Raw genomic sequence first — 19,087 nt, 5'->3', positions numbered from 1 at the left:
AGGAACCTGGGTTTAAGCCTCAGCACTGCGTGATCTCTGTCCTCCCTTCCAAGTTACTGCCAGGAGTGTCCAGGAGCAATGTGCTATGCTGGAAGACACCTCTGTGCCCCTGTGATCCCAGAACACAAAACAGAACATTTGCAGTTCTGTTCCTGAGTTAATTCAGTTTTCAGTTCCACTCCCTGATCTATTCTCTCTCTCTCTCTCTCTCTCTCTCTCTCTCTCTCTCTCTTTCTCTCTCTCTCTCTCTCTCTCTTTCTCTTTCTCTCCTGTTAGCTATTCTAAATTTTAAACCATTGAGTCTGGGGGAGGGAGCCTTATTGGGATTATTGACATTGTAATCATAATATCAACATATATTACAAGTTAGGTCAGGGGTCCAGGGCCCTCTAGATGGCACCTGGCCAACCCAGCCCGCGTTTCTGTGCCCAAGGCAGCTCCAGCCAGTAGTGCTCGAAGGCTGCTGCTGGAGGTTAAAGAGGCATGCCCCCTAAGCCCCTGCACTCTATTCCCGGCCTTACAAAGTCCTCAGTATGTTAATATGTTAGCATGTTGTTAGGTCACCACTTAGCATTTTATTTCTCATTGGAGATTATAATAAAGGGTATATATAAAATCAGCGTTTCACTTTCTATTATCTCTCAAGTAGTAATTTATGGGGAGTAACGGGCCACACCCAATGGGCCTGGGGGGTCACTCGGGTGGTGCTGACTGGGCCAGGTGTTGCGGGGTTATAATTCAATGTCCTCACATGCAGAACCTGTGTTACCATTGGAGCCATCTTCCTAGCCCACAGTGGCACTTGTGTTTTGTTTGGAGACCACACTGGCAGTGCTCAGGGCTTACTCCTGGCTCTGTGCTCAGGGATCAGGCCTCTGTTAGCTGTGTGTGAGGCAAATGCCCAACAGTGGTTCAAGCACTCCCACCCCGCATATCCTCATAATTTTAAGATAATGTTTAAATAGTTAAGCTATAAAATCGTGTAGAATTACTACATGACATATATTTGGGAGAAGGACACACCAGGTGACAATCAGATTTACTCTTGGCTCTGTGCTCAGAGATCATGTGAAGCTCGTGATCTCATCACCAGAGTGCTGGGGAACAGTGTGAAGTATGGTGCTGGGACTGGGGTTGGCTGCTTGAAAGGCACGTGCCTTAACCTCTGTACAAGCTCTGTGTGCCACTATGATATTTGGGGGAAATAAATAGCTTCTATAAAATACTGTAAATCATGAATGAGCTTTTGAATATTATGTGAGTTGTTTGACCGGTACCTGTGGAAGACTGAGTTCATGTTATGTGTGTTGGTAGGGCAACTGCTAATTTTAATCCTCTTATTTTTGGTCAGATGCTCTTAAAGTAACATGAACAAGACTAGTGATCACTGCCGAAAGATAATCTTAAAAGAATTTAAACTTTTTAAAAGAAGTAAAATGCTTGCCACTAGTTCTAAAAACTTCTGTTCAGATCAGCCTGATTTTACTGTGGCCTGTATATTTCCTTTAATATAGAGATAGTAAAGGAGTTGAGGCGCTTGTCTTGCTTGCAGCTGACCCTGGCACAATCCTCAGTACCCACATATGGCCCCCAGTCCACTGCCAGGAGTGATCCCTGAGTACAAAAGCAAGTGGGATCTCTGAGAAGTGATAAGCAAGCACTGCCTGGTGTCGCTACAAAATGAGAAAGATGTATAAGGAAAACAAACCGGCGAGCAGGAAGATGTGGGTCAAAAGTGCCCACCCTTCCTGTGCCAGGATCTCAGGCCAGCTCTCTCCGTGCCCTCTGGGCTCTCCCACACTGCTGGTCTGAATAGCACTGGAGCACCTCACCTGCTTGCTGACTCTTGGGCTCTCCCCACCCCCCACCACCGTTTGGGAGGCCACCCTCATCTCAAAAAAAAAAAAGCAAAGAAATAAATCTTATTTTATTTCATGTAATCAGTATAAGTCTTAGGCTACTCATTGGTGTTTATTTTTCTTTTTGTTTTTCAGATTGTCAGTATTTAAAGTGGCCACATCATGCGTGAGTACAAGCTAGTGGTCCTTGGTTCAGGAGGCGTGGGAAAGTCTGCTCTGGTAAGTCAGCCACCTAACTCTTGACTCCTGTAAGGCAGGAACAGCATTGTTCTTTGCTGACTTGAGAACTTCTAGTCAGTGGGTCAGAGACAGAATACTGGGGTTGACACTTGCTTCCCTGTGGCTGATTCTGCTTCAGTCCCCAACACTGCTTATGGTCGGTCAGTCTCTCTCCCTCTCCCTCCCCCTCCCCCTCCCCCTCTCCCTTACCCTCACCCTCACCCTCTCCTTCTCCCTCTCCCTCTCCTCCTCCTCATCCCCCCCTCTTTCCTTCCTCTCTCTTAAAATTACTAGGATATAAAAATCATTTCTGTGTCAGATGTAAAATGGTGATGGTATTTTTAAGTGCCTAGTACCCTGTCTACAAGCACAGGGCATCATTTGGAAGCACAGGTATGAATTTTTCTTTGATGTACAAATATTTATTGGGCTGAAGCGATGGTACAACAGGTGGGGCATTTGCCTTGCACGCAACCGACCTGGGTTCAATTCCTCCGTCCCTCTCGGAGAGCCCAGCAAGCTATCGAGAGCATCCCGCCCACATGGCAGAACCTGGCAAGCTTCCCATGTAGTATTCAATATGCAAAAAAAAAACACACAGTAACAACAAGTTTCACAATGAAGATGTTACTGGTGCCCAGTCGAGCAAATAGATGAACAGCGGGAGGACAGTACTAGCTGTTAAGCACTAATATTTGTGAATCAAAGAGAATTAAGAATGTTCTCACTTTGGGACCATAAAAATAGCTTTAAAGAGTAGCTAGAATGGAAGAATCTAGCAAGAAAAAAGAAGGAAGGAGGGAAAGGAGGAACTGTAGGAGAAAGAAAGAAAGAAAGAAAGAAAGAAAGAAAGAAAGAAAGAAAGAAAGAAAGAAAGAAAGAAAAGGAAGGAATCTAAGAACATATCTACTTGGCTGCTCTGAAGTCAAGTGAAGACAACAAAAGCAATGCTCTAGGAATACAGGCAAGTAGCCTGATGCGGTACAGTCGATGCTTCCCAAAGAGACTGTGTTGGTGCCCTTCCAGGGTGGGCCAGGGGCTGCGTGAGAGTCGCAGAGGCACTCATGTAGGAAACGTGACAGAGGGGGCAGAGAGCAGATGCTGAGGAATCATGAAGCTCAGGGAGGCTCTTGTTTCTGTTTTAGGGTAGGAAATAGACTGTGCTTCTATACTGCAAGGAATATACTCCAGTAAAGAAGAAAATTATTTAAGAGAAGGAGATGATTGCTACAGGAAAGGAAGTAGTTGGGTACGATAGGATGTTAGAGGGAAAGGAGAGGAGTACTAGGGGGAAGGAAAGAGAGGGTATTCGAGGGAAAACTGAAAGAAGAAAAGTCCGTGGGGCCAGAACAATGGTACAGTGGGCAGGTAGCTTGCCTTGCATGTGGCTGACCCGGATTCGGTCCCTGACATGTCATGGGATTCCCTGAGCCCCTCCAGTAGTAATCCCTAAGTGCAGAGGTAAGAGGTAAGAGTAACCCCTGAGCATGCCAGGTGTGACCAAAAAAAAGACAAGGAAACAAGGAAAAAAAATCTGTATGAATGATAGGTGTTCCTGAAAACTGAGAGGATGAGTGAAGAGCGATTTTTATGGATCAAGAAACGTGGGGTTGTTTTTCAGTTTGGAAGTCTATTTTAACATATGACCAACAGTCGACACTTATGTTCTCATAAGTGCTTCTGCATGTAAGAAAGATGGAATATTATGGCATTAATAGGAATTTTCCCTCAAGTCTCTTCCCTGAACTACATTTGAATCTCTTCTCTAGCTTTAAATACCTAATCTGAAGAAAATGTATGGACTGTTTCACAGTTTGAATTATATATGGTACTAAGAATTGTACTTAGTGGAGCAATTAGCACAGTGGGTATGGAGCGATAGCACAGCGGGAAAGGCGTTTGCCTTGCATGCGGCCATCCTGGGTTCGATTGCTCCATCCCTCTCGGAGAGCCTGGCAAGCTACTAATAGTATCCCACCTGTACGGCAGAACCTGGCAAGCCCCCCCGTGTCATATTCAATATGCAAAAAACAGTAACAAGTCTCACAATGGAGACACTACTGGTGCACACTCGAGCAAATTGATGAACAATGGGAAGACAGTGCTACTAAGAATTGGTGATTACTCAGGGCCTCATGGGATGGGGGGTGGAACCGGCCCTTTTCCCCTGCTCCTGAAGAGACCCCGAGTTGCCATCCACAAATGGCTTCTCCGGATTCTTAACTGCCATGATCCCAGAGGCTCACAAACCAATCTTGGGACCCAGCGGCTTTTGGCAGAAATCCCTCTAGACTTAATTACTAAAATATCAGAAATCCAAAATTGTGCAGCCGCCGTTGTGGCTATGCAACATCATATGCTTTTCATAATCAGCAATAGAAAGCAAATTATCTGATGATGCCTTTTCGGGAGGTCTGATTGTTGGGGGGAAATTCCAAATAATAATGGTGGGTCTTTTGTCGAAATATTTGATGTAAGAGAATAAAATGGAAATCATCTGCCACACAGGCAGGGGGGAGGAGTGGGATGGGGGTATACTGAGGTTCTTGGTGGTAGAAAATGTGCATTGGAGAAGGGATGGGTGTTTGACCATTTTATGACCAAGACTTAAACCTGAAAAGTTTGTAACTGTTCTCACGGTGATTCGATAGATAGATAGACATACAGATAGACAGAAAGAACTGGTGATTAAGGTCTTGATAAATATAACAATTACTGTTCTTGGTGTGATCATATTCCAAGTTTCCTGTGGATATTAAGAGCTTAGTAGAGAAAGAAATTTTGAAGATTACTGTATCAAGTTAATCTGTTGAGTTCAAACTAAATAATTAGTTTATAAAATACTTCTCTGAATAACTTAAGTGTAGTTGATCTCATTCCACAGGTTTCTCTTTGAATTAGTGCAATATCGGAGTCTGCTTTAAGGCTCTCCAGGAAATAGTTCACAATCATCTTCTATATTTTTCATTTACAAAATGAAAAAATACCTAGTTTTTAGTCTGTGCTTATAGAACATTTATAATAGTAGATTCTCTGGACAGTGATTTTGGCAGCAGCGTTGCTGGTCCCCATCTTGCATAGCCAGGGTGCTCTTGATTACAGTGAATCATCGTGTTGGAAACAGTACAATTTACATTAGCATCTTTAGCCAGGATTTTTAATCTTCGCTAATTTGTGAGGTGATAACATTCAAGGGAGGTTGAATTTTATCTTAAATCCTTGTTTCTGCTTTTTTTTTTCTAGACAGTTCAATTTGTTCAGGGAATTTTTGTTGAAAAATATGATCCAACGATAGAAGATTCCTACAGAAAGGTAAAATGTGAAAATCAGCAACACTTGCTTACAAGAAGTTATTTATGACTTTAAAACTTGACCCAGGGGTTGGAGTGATAAAACTGTGGGTAAGGTGCTTGCCTTGCACCTAGCACATCAGGGTTAAGTCCTGAGCATGACTGAGTCTTGCCCCCACCCCCACCCCACAAAAAAGAAGATCCCTAGAGTTATTTTCTTAAAAAGTAGTATTGAGAAATGATAGGTTTTGGTTTGGGAGCCATACCTGGTTGTTCTCAGGGCTTACTCCTGGCTCTGCGCTCAAAGGTCACTCCCAGAGGGACTTGGGGACCATATGTAGTCCCAGGCATCAGGGATATGTGGAACCGATGTCAGTACCACACCCTGGGACTGTTCAAAACTGGCATTGTTCAGTTTTTTTAAAATTTCTCTAAGAAAAAAAATACTTCTCAGGTTTAGAAACCCCATGTAGCTGTTCAGATAACTATTTTTAATGTAGTCAGTTTTCAAGGGCTGGAGCGATAGCCCAACGGTAGGGCGTTTGCCTTGCACACAGCCAACCCGGCCGACCCGGGTTCAATTCCTCCACCCCTCTCGGAGAGCCCAGCAAGCTACCGAGTGTATCTCACCCGCATGGCAAAGCCTGGCAAGCTACCCGTGACGTATTTGATATGCCAAACACAAACAAGTGTCACAGTGGAGACGTTACTGGGCCCTCTTAAGCAAATCGATGAAGAATGGGAGGATAGTGACAATGACAGTTTTCAAATAGGGAAAATTAAGTAAATAAAGAGAAATTAAGTGGATTTCAAATAAAGAAAAATTAAGTGGATTTATGAAATATAAATAGTAGATATATGTTTTGGATGATTCCTTGTGAGATTAAATTAAAAATGTTTTATGCCTAAATTTAATCCAATGACTGAAAGCTTTTATTTTGGTTTGAACATATAATAACTTCTAAGACAATCCACCTTTCTAAAAAATCAATCGAATTCTGCCTGATGCTGTAATTTTGGATATATATCATAATTTTGTCACAAATATAGACTATCAGTACCAAGAATATGCAGTGTAAACTGTGGGGTTTGCATAAGAATAATGTGTTGATGTAGAATGGTCGGTTCTCACAAAGATACCACTCTGGAACAGAAGGTGATAGTAAGGAAGATTAAGTGTGAGCTCAGGTTTGCTGTGAACTTGAAGGTACTCTGTAAGATAAAACTTTAAAAAAAGATAAATTAGGCTTAACCAAAAATTATTTTTTATTTCACTATAAGGCTATTTATAATTACAGGGTATTATTTTTGTATTTCCCAAGTATGTTAAGGTGCAAAAAGACAGTATTAACTTTCATTAACTTAAGCTCATCAGGAAGTTATGCCAGTATATGCTGTAGTTTCACTGTCTGCAGTTTGTTAACAAAACTAGAGTTTCAAGATATTGAGAGTCTACAGCCATAGTCCATTACTCACTGATGACTCCAGTGCTTAGTCCCCTAAGTGAGTTTGTGGCACTGCTATGATGCTTCTTGTTAACTCCTAAGGTGACACAGAGCACTTGCAAATTATCTTTAGAATGGTGGTATTTTTTGAAGTAATTACCAAGATTTTCCCGAACTAAGGAGGATTGTTAAAGCTTTATATACAAATTGAGATATGTACTTAGAGCAGGAGGTTCACTCCATGGCTTGGAGGCCAGCCGCACATGCTGGGGGAGAAGGCAGCTCAGATAGAGAGGGGAGCACCAAGTAAAGGGTGTTGGGAGGATCCTCCCAGGATGAGAGATGCATGCTGAAAGTAGATTATAGACTGAACATGATTGCCACTCAATGCCTCTTTTGCAAACCACAGCACCCAAAAGGAGAAAGAGAACAAAAGGGAATGCCCTGCCACAGGGGTGGGGTGGGAAGGGGGGGTGGGGGAGTGGGAGGGATGCTGGGAGCATTGGACGTGGGGAATGGTGGAGGGATGGGTACTCAATCATTGTATAATTGAAACCCAAGCACAAAAATTTGTAAGTCTACAACTGTACTCATGGTGTTTCACTAATAAAAATTTTTTAAAAAAAGAGGTACTTAGAATATTGAAGACTTAGCACTTTTTAAAATCCTTCTTAATTATGTTTCCCATACATTTGATAGTTGATATTTTACTGACACTGGAAAAATAGAAGTCAGTATAAAATTTCAAACTGGAGCGATAGCACAGTGGGTAGGGTGCTTGCCTTGCATGTGGCCGACATGGCCAACCCGAGTTCAATTCCTCCGCCCCTCTTGGAGAGCCCGGCAAGCTACCGAGAGTATCTTGTCTGCACAGCAAAGCCTGGCAAGCTACCCGTGACGTATTCGATATGCTAAACACAGTAACAAGTCTCACAATGTTACTGGGCCTGCTCAAGCAAATCGATGAACAACGGGAGGACAGTGACAGTGACAGTGATAAAATTTCACCTTATGCATGCAATTTACTAAAATGCAGTATATGGCTATTTTCCTTTTACTAAAAACCATTGTCTCAGAGTTTACTATGGTCAGAAAATATCCGGGTTTCACTGATAGATAGAATTTCTTAAGACTTTGTCTTTACTAAATACCAGACACTAAATCTCCATCAGTAGAGCAAACTTTGAAGAATGCTTTTACAGAGAGGAAAGGAAAGGAGACTGATGTTATTTGTTATTTTTTAATGTTATCTTTTTAAATTTTCCTCCACTGCCTCCAACAGCAAGTTGAAGTAGATTGCCAACAGTGTATGCTGGAAATTCTGGATACAGCAGGAACAGTAAGGAAGTTTCTCTTTTTTGGGTCGGTGTTATTTGTGAGCAGATTTTGTCATCTGAATAGCTCTTTTTAATAAAATTAGTTATCTGTCCAAGAAGAAATTTATGTGGAACTTTTTAAAAAAATTTAATATGTATGAAACCATCTACAATGTCTTAATGTTTACATAAATTGTATTTTAAGCTCACCTTTAGAACGTGTGTTTGGGTTTTTCACCCAGTACTGAGATAAGAAGAATACAATTCATGCTTTAAATTTTCTGTCTACATGTAAATATATCTTAAATCAAGAAATTTAATTAAGGTCTTCTTTGGATTGAAATAAGACTCTGTCTCTTGGAACCATAGCCATTCATATTTAAAAAGTTATTTTTGCTTTTTATTAGCATTTAATTTATCAAGCAGCTGGTGATAGGTCCATGTTCTCTGATGATGGCAGAAATCTTTGGTATTATTTTGAGCCTCATTTTCCTCATCTTTTAAGTGGCATAAATGACATTGATATATCATAGGGTGCTTGATCAAATGAGATAACAGTGGTAAATCTCTGAGTTACTGTTATATAGTAAAAGCTCTGTTTGTTTGCATTTATTTTTATTGTCCGCATATCACCACTTGATAATTTTGTTATTATGCTGATTGTCAGTTCTGCTGATTCAAAAATGCAGACATTAGAGTTTTATCCCACCCTCTAAAAAAGGCCCAGGATTGTGGCTAGCTATGGAGCCCTCTGTATGTGTGAAGCCTGGGTTGGGTGCCCAGCACCTGTGTCGTTGCTTCTATTTAGTGTCTTAACCTGGTTCATCTTTATCTCCCAGCTTCTTAATTGTGGAGGGCCTCAGGGCTCAGTACTCCAGCTTCTCTGTCATCAGTTATCTTGGAGATGTTTTTTGTTACATAAGAATAATTGAATTGGGGGCTGGAGCTATAGTACAGCGGGTAGGGCGTTTTTCTTGCACACAGTCGACCTGGGTTCGATCCCTAGCATCCCATATGGTCCCCTGAGCACCGCCGGAAGTAATTCCTAAGTGCAGAACCAGGAGTAACTTCTGTGCATCTCCGGGTGTGACCCAAAAAGCAAAATATAAAATAAAACAATTGAATTAGAATCTGTGTGAAATATAAGTATATGCAGTCTTTCTAAATCACAAAAGTAAATTAAGGTAGATAAGATTTTCTTTCTAATTCTACAGCTTGTTACTGTTCTAGTTTTCTCAAGTAGAATATTCATCTCTGTTTCTCAGAGCCATGAAACATGTTTTGTTACTGTTGGAATAGCATGTAGTAAAAATTTGAGTAGCTCACTTGTAATTTTCAACTTAAATTGTTCCAGTATATGTTCAAGAAATCATTTTTATAATTAATATGTTTGGTTACAGGAGCAGTTTACAGCGATGCGGGATTTGTATATGAAGAATGGCCAAGGGTTTGCACTAGTATATTCTATTACAGCTCAGTCCACGTTTAATGACTTACAGGATCTGAGGGAACAGATTTTACGGGTTAAAGACACAGAAGATGTAAGTATTTTTCTCTTAATGAAACATACTGCTGTCTGTGTGCACCCTAATAAAAGTTTCTATTTTCTCACTCAGTAGATTTGGAGGGTATCTTCTATTACATGTCTAAAAGAGCCCTTCTGATCAAAAAAGTTTAAAACTTTCTCAATAAATTGACAGTATGTGCTGAGAAGATTGGAAAAGGAAGACAGATGTGTGAAAGCTCTTGATGTTGTGAGTCACAAACTCACAGAGCGAGACGAGGAATTGTCAGAGAATCACTGGCAGAAGAAGGGACTAACCCTGCAGTGTGAGACGTTATGGTAGAGGTGTTCCGAGTGCATTGTTGTCATTTATAATGGTGTGTTCTTATTTCTAAAATCCTTTGGTACAGTTTTTGTCTTTCTAAAGACAGGAGTTGTTGTCAACAACAGTATCACTGCTGTTGTGTCTTTTTCTTTTCACAAAGATAAAATGTAGGGCTGGAGAGATAGAAAGGGACTTAAGAAGCTTACCTTGCTTGCAACCTGTCCCAGTTCATTCCCCAGGACCCCATGTGGTGCCCAGGCACTGCCAGAAATGATCCCTGAGTGCAGAGCCAGGAGTAAGCCCTGAACACTGCCAGGTGTGGCCCGGAAACCTTAAGAAAATAAAGATGAAATGTATGATTTACATGTTTACCAAGGCTTTCAGCTGCAAAGTGATTTTTGCTTTCAGTTGCACAGATCCATATATGGCACTCCATTTGCATTTGTACCTTTTTGTTTGTTTTCGTGTGTTCTCTCATTAATGGGAACATATGCATCTGCTCAGACCTTAACTTTGGTAATATTTTAGGCAGAAGGATTTTTGCCTGTGACTCATGACCAACTGTAACCTAATGAATAGTTCTCATAGTTCTCTTTCGTTTCATGACTAATTTATCTGAGAGTTGTGCTTTCATAGGCAATTACATTCAGATCACTAAACTTGCTGATGTTAATTCCTTTATTCCCTTTAATAAATTTTTTTTAAAAAGAATTATACGTGCCTGGTGTGTTTTATCTAGTTTGTGACACTGCCTATTTTGAGTACAAGATCTACCATGTTCCATACATTCTTTTCTGTACTATCTTACCAACTCACAGATGACTTTTTTCTCTGGACAATTTCTTTTTTTCTTTTAAGCCAGCTCAGAGGTTACCACAGCTCTGCTCAAGGGGGTCATGCAATGCCAGGAATTGAACCTGGGCTACCTGCATGAAAAGCGTGTTCTCCAGCCTTCTCTGGAAATCCTTGGCGTAAGGATATTATGCCACTTGTTAGCAACCTTTTTTTATTTTAAGTAGAGAGTTGTAGATGGAGATAATCCTTTATACAGAAAGGGAAAAAAAGGCATCATTGCCTGGTGACTTTATTTTCATTGCTAGTCCTCCTTGATAGTTTACCTAAACTGTTCAGATCTAAAAGTCAAATAAAAGGATAAAACTTATGTTGCCTTTGCCCCTTTTCATACTTGTTGAATATGTGAAGTAAAGCATAGGTAGGCTGAATGAGATGTAATTTTCTATATTGCAGAGGCGTCTCTTTTCCTTCAAATTTTTCTACATGGAGTTCATATATTACATTTTATGAGGGAATTTGGGGAATCTTAATGGAGCAGATCGACGTAGTAGAGTCATTTGCATATCATCCCTGTCTCCTTTCCATCTCCTTCCCTTCAGTACCCACACATTAACTAAGCACTTGATGAGGCTTGTCGTCCTGATTCATTTCACTTGGTGGCAGGTATTTGCTTATTTATAAGCAATTCAGTAACAAGTATTCTTTTGTTTTATTTTCTTCCCACAGGTTCCAATGATTTTGGTTGGCAATAAATGTGATCTGGAAGATGAACGAGTAGTTGGCAAAGAACAGGGTCAGAATTTAGCAAGACAGTGGTGTAACTGTGCCTTTTTAGAATCTTCTGCAAAGTCAAAGATCAACGTTAATGAGGTAATCTACAATTACCAGGCTACACAAATCCCCTTTTAGCTTTTTTAAATTGTATTTTCAATTAATAGGCCTTTTTTTCCTTTAATTAGTCATAATTGTAGCAATTTATAGAAAACAGTAAGAACTTAATAGGAACCAATAATTCCTGGGGCTGGAGACATAGTACCTTGCACGCAACCAACCTGGGTTTGATCCCCTACAACCCATGGGGTACACTGAGCTCACCAAGAGATCCCAGAGCATAGAGCCAGGAGTAAGCCCTGAGCATCACCGGATGTGCCCCCCCCCCACCAAAAATAATAATAATAATAATAATAATAATAACCGGCAAAAACTTAGAATCTTCCTTGGTTTTTGTTAATTTTAACATAAACCCTTGTATTTCACATAAATAATATAGTAGGAATACTTCTTACATGCTATATACTCTATAGAGTACCATATATAATAATATTATAGATTATTAGAAACAATTTCATTCCATAGCAAAAAGCCACGCATTTATCTCTGAAACAACCAAATTCTGTTTCACATTCCAGTACTTTGGCATACTTAGCCTTATGAAGTATATAATCAGAATTAAAATAATTATCAAAAGTATTATGAAAAATATCAGAATGAAAATAGTCTGCTATGAAACAAATAATACTGAATTTTTGTCTTTAATATCTTGTATATCTCATTCAAAATGAATCCATACTGTTTATGAACAAGGATTATTCATTCAAATAAGGGTCAAACATTTTTCTATTTTTTATTTTAACCAAAACGATCAAAAGTGGCAAAACAAAAATCAAGTGCTTTCACATTTCAGAACACAGTATCTCTTTCCAGTTCCACCCAAAAATGTGTAACAGATGTGTCTGATCATGGGGGAAACATCAGAGAATGCAGATTGAATGGAAGTTTTATAAAGTTACTAGCCCTTATTTTCCCAAAATGGCTGTTTCCAGAAATCAAAAAATTGACAGAATGTATTTAAAAGAGTAATTGGCTAGAAATTAAATACAATATGTAAACTATTCTCAGACATGTGTGTGTACATGTAAAGAGAGAAAAATGATAAAATTCACACAACAAATATCACTAACTGGTGAGTATGAGTAAAGAATCTAAGACTTCACTGCTCGTACACTTCCTGTGATCAGAGCTGGCTGTGGAGGGGAGGGATGGTGTGGTGGCACTTCAGGGCTGCCCCTCGCTCTGCTCAGCTCTGAGCCTGATGTGCAACATTGCCGGGAGTTTGGATCACCGCCACAGTAGCCCATGCGCAGGAAGGTCCCTACATTTGGGACTGTCTCTGGCCCCATTTTGAGAATGAAGTAGATTGGGGGAGGGCGGGCCAGGAAATAGTTCCGTGGTTAGGGCGCATGCCCAGCATGCTCCTGATCTGATTCAGTGCCAGCACCACAATGCCCTCAGCATTGCTCTGTGCATCCATTTAGGCCCCTCGTGTCGCTTGAGTGACCCAGGAAATCCCCGGTCCTCACACTGAACCACTGCCCAGTCGACTGGGAATAGTGGGGCCCCAGGCTTCCTGAGAACTACTTGGGAGGTTCCCCCAAAATTAAAAGACTAGTGTGAATATGCAAATTGAGTATTAACTGTTAATAGATTTTGAGGTACCAAGAAGAATATAGCTTCACCTCATTTTTTTAACAGTAAATTCTTTTTTAATACTGAATATCTAGAATAGTACAGTGAGCAGGATAATTGTCATGCATGCAACTGAACTGGGTTCATCCCCCAGCACCATATACATGGTCCCCAAGCTCTGTCAAGAGTGATCCCTGAAAGCATTGGCTGTCACCCCCATGAATCAACTCCAGGGCCATCATGTAAATTCTACTACCAGCCCTGCTTCAGAGACCCATAAATAAATCTCGAAAGAGATCAAAAGCCGCAATTAATCTCGGACCCACGCATGACTGGACAGACAAGGGTAAATCGGAGAGGGCAGGTTGGCCGGTGCCTGCCCAAGCAGAGCCCCTGGCAGCTGCTTGCTCCCACAATCCAAAACCACTGCCATACCCTGGCCTGCCTCACTCCGCTGTCTCAGGACAAATCTCACGGAGACATAATCTGCTGAAAATTTTGGTATGCGGTTTTGTGACTGACCTCCAGGCTTTCTAGGGGTTGTAATGGGCTACCTCCTCCCAGCTCCCTGTACTTCTGGAAGCCTCGGCAGTCACATCCAAACGCCAAAGCGGCCATCCAATTGAAAAGCTACTCCAGCCTTACCATCCTGATAAAAATAGCAAGTCCGCTGAACAAAAAACATGACCTCTTAGCACCTGTATTGCAAACCATAATGCACAAAAGGAAAAGGAGAAAGAGAGCAAGAACGAAAGTGCCTCCCATGGGGGTTGAACTGGGGGTGGGGGGGGTTATTGGGGATAGTGGGAGGGAAACAGGGGACATTGGCGGTGAAATGTACACTGGTAGAGGGATGAGTGCTCGACCATTGTATGACTGAAACCCAATTTTAAGGAGCTTTGTAATGGTCTGTCTCCCTGATAATCAACTAAAAAACTTTTTTAAAGAAGTTATGTGGAGTTCGTCCCCAACTCAATGAGCTTAATCAGTAGCTGAATAAATAGCCATTCTCCTTCGTTTAAAAATAAAAAAAGAGTGATCCCTGAGCACAGAGCCAGGTATAAGCTCTGAGCATCGCCAGGTGTTGCCCAGAATCGAATAATAATAATCTCTAGAGCAAGTGAATTTCCCTCCCTGTGGGTGGGTGAGTCTACCTTTCCCTGTATGAGAAACAGCTGCAGGGCTGCTAAGAAAACTGCGTAACAGCAGCAACATACAAGTAAATGAAACAGGATCTCCGAGTTGGTTGGCTAAGTCCTTTTTGTCTTGCATTTATTTAGATATTTTATGACCTGGTCAGACAGATAAATAGAAAAACACCAGTGGAAAAGAAGAAGCCTAAAAAGAAATCATGTCTGCTGCTCTAGACCACAGTGAGCAGCAGCTCTGAGCCAGGTAAGAAGGTGAGGCAGAGCAGGGTCTGCCTCAGGCTGGGGAGATGGCACAGGGCGCAGAGCAGGGGTGGGCCTCAGCACCGCCCAGCAACCCTCGCCAGGCCTTCTGGGAATGCCCCAACCCAAAACAAACAGATGGCTTTCTCATTCTTTTATTTAGAGTTTTCCCCAACTTTAACCACTTCTCATTTCACCTGTTCGGGTATTTTTAGGTATCCGTAACTTTAAATGTGGTCTCTAACTTGTAGGTGGGCTCTGTATTGGATAATCTATTCCATGTGATTTTAAGTCCACCAAGTGCATGGACTATGCCTGTGCTGTTCACCACCAAGTCCACAGTGCCTGGTACAAAGTGGGCTTCAGAGAATAGCAGCAGGATGGATGGAATGCTTTCCCAGTGGGACCAAAGACATAGGCCAGGAGTAGGCACATGCCTTGTATGCAGCCAGTTCTGAGCACTGCAGGAGTAAGCCCTGAGCACATCTGAATGTGGCCCAGCAAGAACCCCCTCCTCAAAAAAAAAGGGGGAAGAAAGAAAATGCATGGTGAATTGAAGTGAAATAGTTTATCTGAAACAAAAAGGCTTAAGTGCATATTAGATTGTTTCAAAGTGAATACACCTATATATTTTAACAAAACTTAACAATATTTAAGCATACGTGTACTCCCTGGCATAGTTTCTAATACTATGGATTAGTTTTGTTCCTCTGAATATAACATAAAATATGTAATGAATTATTTTATTGTCTTTTATGCAGAAATGTTTTTCAGAATTATCTCTAAACATAGAAGTAGCTCATTTGCATTGCATGACTGTACAGGGCTGGAGCAATAGCACAGCGGGTAGGGCGTTTGCCTTGTGCACGGCCGATCCGATCGACCTGGGTTCTATTCCCCTGCTCCTCTCGGAGAGCCTGGCAAACTACTGAGAGTATCTCGCCTGCACGGCAAAGCCTAGCAAGCTCTCCGTGGCATATTCGATTGCCAAACACAGTAACAAGTCTCACAATGGAGACATTAACTGGGCCCAGCTCGAGCAAATCGATAAACAATGGAAGGACAGTGACAGCGACTGTACTACAGTTTACTTTTATTCTGATATTCAATATTTGGGTTTTATGCAATTTATTATGTATAATTATTCTGTGCAAGTTCTTATACAAAGTATCAGGCACAATGTGGGCTTATTTCTACTCATTTTTATCTCTAGGAATTGAATGGCCAATTAGTATAAAGAATATGTGGTTTGCTTTTGCAGCTGTTGCTAAAAAGTTTTTCAAGGTTTTTAATTTGTTGGTTGTTTTTGTTTGGGGGCCACACCTGGCTGTGCTCAGGAATTGAGCTTGTTCAAGGGTCAGTCCTATCTGTGTTTGGTGGACCATTTGAGACGCCAGGGATTGAACCTCAGTTTGGCCACATGCATGGCAAGCAACTTACCCACTATAGTATCTCTGCAGTTCTTAAAATTTGTTTTTGTTTTGGGGGGGCCATACCCGGCAGTGAGCAGGCTTTACTCCTGGTGGTATTTGGAGGACCATATGGGATGCCAGGCATCGAACCTGGGTCTGCCACATGCAAGGCAAGTGCCCTACCCGCTGTACTATCTCTCCAGATCCTGCTGTCCTTAAAATTTTTATACCAGCATACACACCTGCCATGGTTAATTAGTTCCACTCCCTGCTCATATTTGATAATGTCCTTTTTCTCAACTGTGCCATTTTATTAGATACATAGTGGTTCGTCAGTGTCGGTCTTTATAGTCATGTCCTCTCAGATAAGGGTTGACTTCTATCAGGTTTCATTATACATTTCTATGAAGGAGTTGGCTTGAAGTAATCAAGTTTTTATTAACTTAAAAAGTGAACCCATTGGAGAGAATTCAGCGGCAGTGTTAGGCCATGTCATGATGAGATCCCCAGCTCAGGGCCCACCTGTTTTTCCAGTCATATATATAAACTCTCCCTCCCCCCCCCAAAGAGTTTCTACTTAACTTCAGCAGCTCTATAAACAATTCCATAAAAGAATATCCTTAGGCAGTAGAGCATTGTTATCTGCTGCTAATTTTGTGCACATTACTAAATTTAGTGTGATTGGAAGTCAGTCAGCTCTTCCCCCATTAAACTTGGCTTGTAAGTTTTCTTGGGACCTTTCCTAGATTACCTTTCCCAGAGCACAGCATTAACCAGTAGGTGCTTCCATAGAGATGGGGGGGGGAGGGGTGTTTCTCTCATCAGGACCATTGGAAAGTGGACAGAAGGTAGAAAAAGGATAGGAGTTCTCCCTGGGGGATAGAGTTAAGAAATACCACATGGTTGCTTCAGGCTTTTAGTGAAATCTTGACTTACTTAACTATTGTCAGTTCTCTGAAAGTGATTTTTGTTTAAATTACAGGTTATTGGGTTTGCTTAGATAAGGGTGCACTAGTAGGGAAAATAAGAGTTCAGCTCCTGTTCTGAAGTATATCATTTAACTTCTCTGTAGTTGACTGGATCATTGATACCATTGCTAACCTTACTTACAGTGAATTTTCAGGAAATATCCTTTTAGCTCTTTTTTAAAGAAAGAGGTATGCCATCTCCTGGCCTGTTGTGAAAATTCATTCCTTCATACCCTGTAGTACATTCTCTTATTTCAAGGTGTACACCTAGAAATAAGACATTCCTATGTGCTAAAATTTTAATGCTTTGATATGTAATTCAGCTTATAATATGTGGAATAAATTACCTGAAATCTTGACAAATGTTTGATAATACTATAACTTTGCCTTTATTTTATAATGACCATGTTGTAAACTTAGACTGCACTTAGGTTACTTTGCAATCAAAATTCTTTGCAAAGCTTTTTTGTGTGTGTATGATTATAGATTCAAAGTATTATGTTGATTCCGTTTAAAGAGTAATGAGATACAGGATAGATTGATGAGGTTATTATGAACATTTTTATAAGCGTGTATAAATCTTGAGGACACCTTATCTGTGTATACCTATAGCTTAAACTATATTGAAATGTGTTGAAATATGTTATTCTTTAACAGATCTTGGGAGAAATTCATCTTCAAAAAATTATCTTATAATTTTTTTTCTGCTGAGCTCTAAAACTGACTTTTATTCGTCCACTCTTAATATGTGGGTCACCTCTGTCACTCATCTCTTCTGTCAACCTACTTAGAAAGAGTATTCCTGATAATATAAATTCACAAAATGTTGGAATAAAGAATCTTCCGTGGAAAGTGTATGCAGGCAGGTGTTACTTCCTTAGAGGGAAAAGGTGCTTTTGGAAAATAAGATGATGATGGATTGGAATAGAAATAATATGATAATAGGATAAAAATTTATAGACAGGGCTGTCTATATATATATATATATATACATAATCTAAAATGTCTTTAGTGTCTACATATATAATGTGAAACACTGGGTATGGTGAAACTTTTTAAACATTTTAAAAGGAATTTAAAATAATCCTGGGGCTCACTCTCCAAGCCCATGCTCTCCCTTGAACATGTATCTCGCCTTCTTGTCTGTTCCTTTGCTTGCTCATTTCCACTCTGGAGAAGCCTGTCAAATTCCTCTTTCTCTCTCTTTACATCTTTCTAAGTACATTTCAATAAAAAAAACTTACCTTGCTTCATAAAAAAAATAAATGACGCTAGTGCTGTCACTGTTCACTATGATTTAGATCGTAGTAACACTCCTTCAAGTCATTACTAGATATCTCCTTTTTTACTGCCATCTTCTCTTATCAAGAGACTAACTGTATTTATATCTATATGCATTCGGTGTTCTAGACTACAGGAATGAAGAACTGTTGCCTAATTGGAAAGTGCCAGCATTCCAGTCTTCAAAAATGAATCTGAAGAGGCTTCTCCTGTTTTATATATTATGTGAAGAATTTAGATCTTATATTGGTTTGCACAAGTTCCCTGGAGAAAAAAAAATTTGCTGTGTGTATCTCTTGGAAAAATAAGACAATAGTATTTCTCCTTTGCAATAGCAGCTATAACAGATGTGAAAATAAATATACTTGACTCTAATATGATTATACAAAAGAGCATGGATGCATTTCAAATGTTAGGTATTGCTACTATAATCAAATGATTTCATATTGACCTTTTTATCATGATTCCTCCCTGTCGAGCACTAAAAAGTCAAAACATTATACTTTATATCTGTAATGATATAAGAAATTTTTCCCCAAACTCATTGCAGCAGGTAACTTTTTTGAGTCATTGACTTCATTTTATATTTAAAAAATTATGAAATATCATTCTGTCATTATATTCTAATTAAAATTGTTTGTGCATAATGCTTTGGAAAAAATGGGACTTTTATAGGAAAAAACTGGGTAACTGATTTCTATGGCTTTCAAAGCTAAAATATATAATATACTAAACCAACTCTAATACTGCTTCTTGTGTTTTACTGTCAGATTAAATTACAGCTTTTATGGATGATTAAATTTTAGTACATTTTCA

General features: G+C 40.2%; 1 protein-coding gene across 1 annotated transcript in view; it reads left to right on the top strand.

Annotated features, from left to right (window-relative positions):
- RAP1A (RAP1A, member of RAS oncogene family) overlaps positions 1–19,087 on the top strand; it is a 79,805-nt gene extending 60,718 nt beyond the window's left edge. The window contains exons 2-8 of the mRNA XM_056106565.1: positions 1,995–2,078; positions 5,322–5,390; positions 8,096–8,152; positions 9,530–9,670; positions 11,480–11,623; positions 14,500–14,614; positions 18,401–19,087. Coding sequence (XP_055962540.1) covers positions 2,022–2,078; positions 5,322–5,390; positions 8,096–8,152; positions 9,530–9,670; positions 11,480–11,623; positions 14,500–14,586 — 555 coding nt within the window. The 5' untranslated portion in view covers positions 1,995–2,021 and the 3' untranslated portion in view covers positions 14,587–14,614; positions 18,401–19,087. The remainder of the gene's footprint in view (positions 1–1,994; positions 2,079–5,321; positions 5,391–8,095; positions 8,153–9,529; positions 9,671–11,479; positions 11,624–14,499; positions 14,615–18,400) is intronic.

Source organism: Sorex fumeus, unplaced genomic scaffold (genome assembly GCF_029834395.1).
Source record: "Sorex fumeus unplaced genomic scaffold, SorFum_2.1 ptg000131l, whole genome shotgun sequence".
Taxonomy (NCBI): Eukaryota; Metazoa; Chordata; class Mammalia; order Eulipotyphla; family Soricidae; genus Sorex; species Sorex fumeus.
This window is presented reverse-complemented; position numbering and strand designations above follow the sequence as displayed.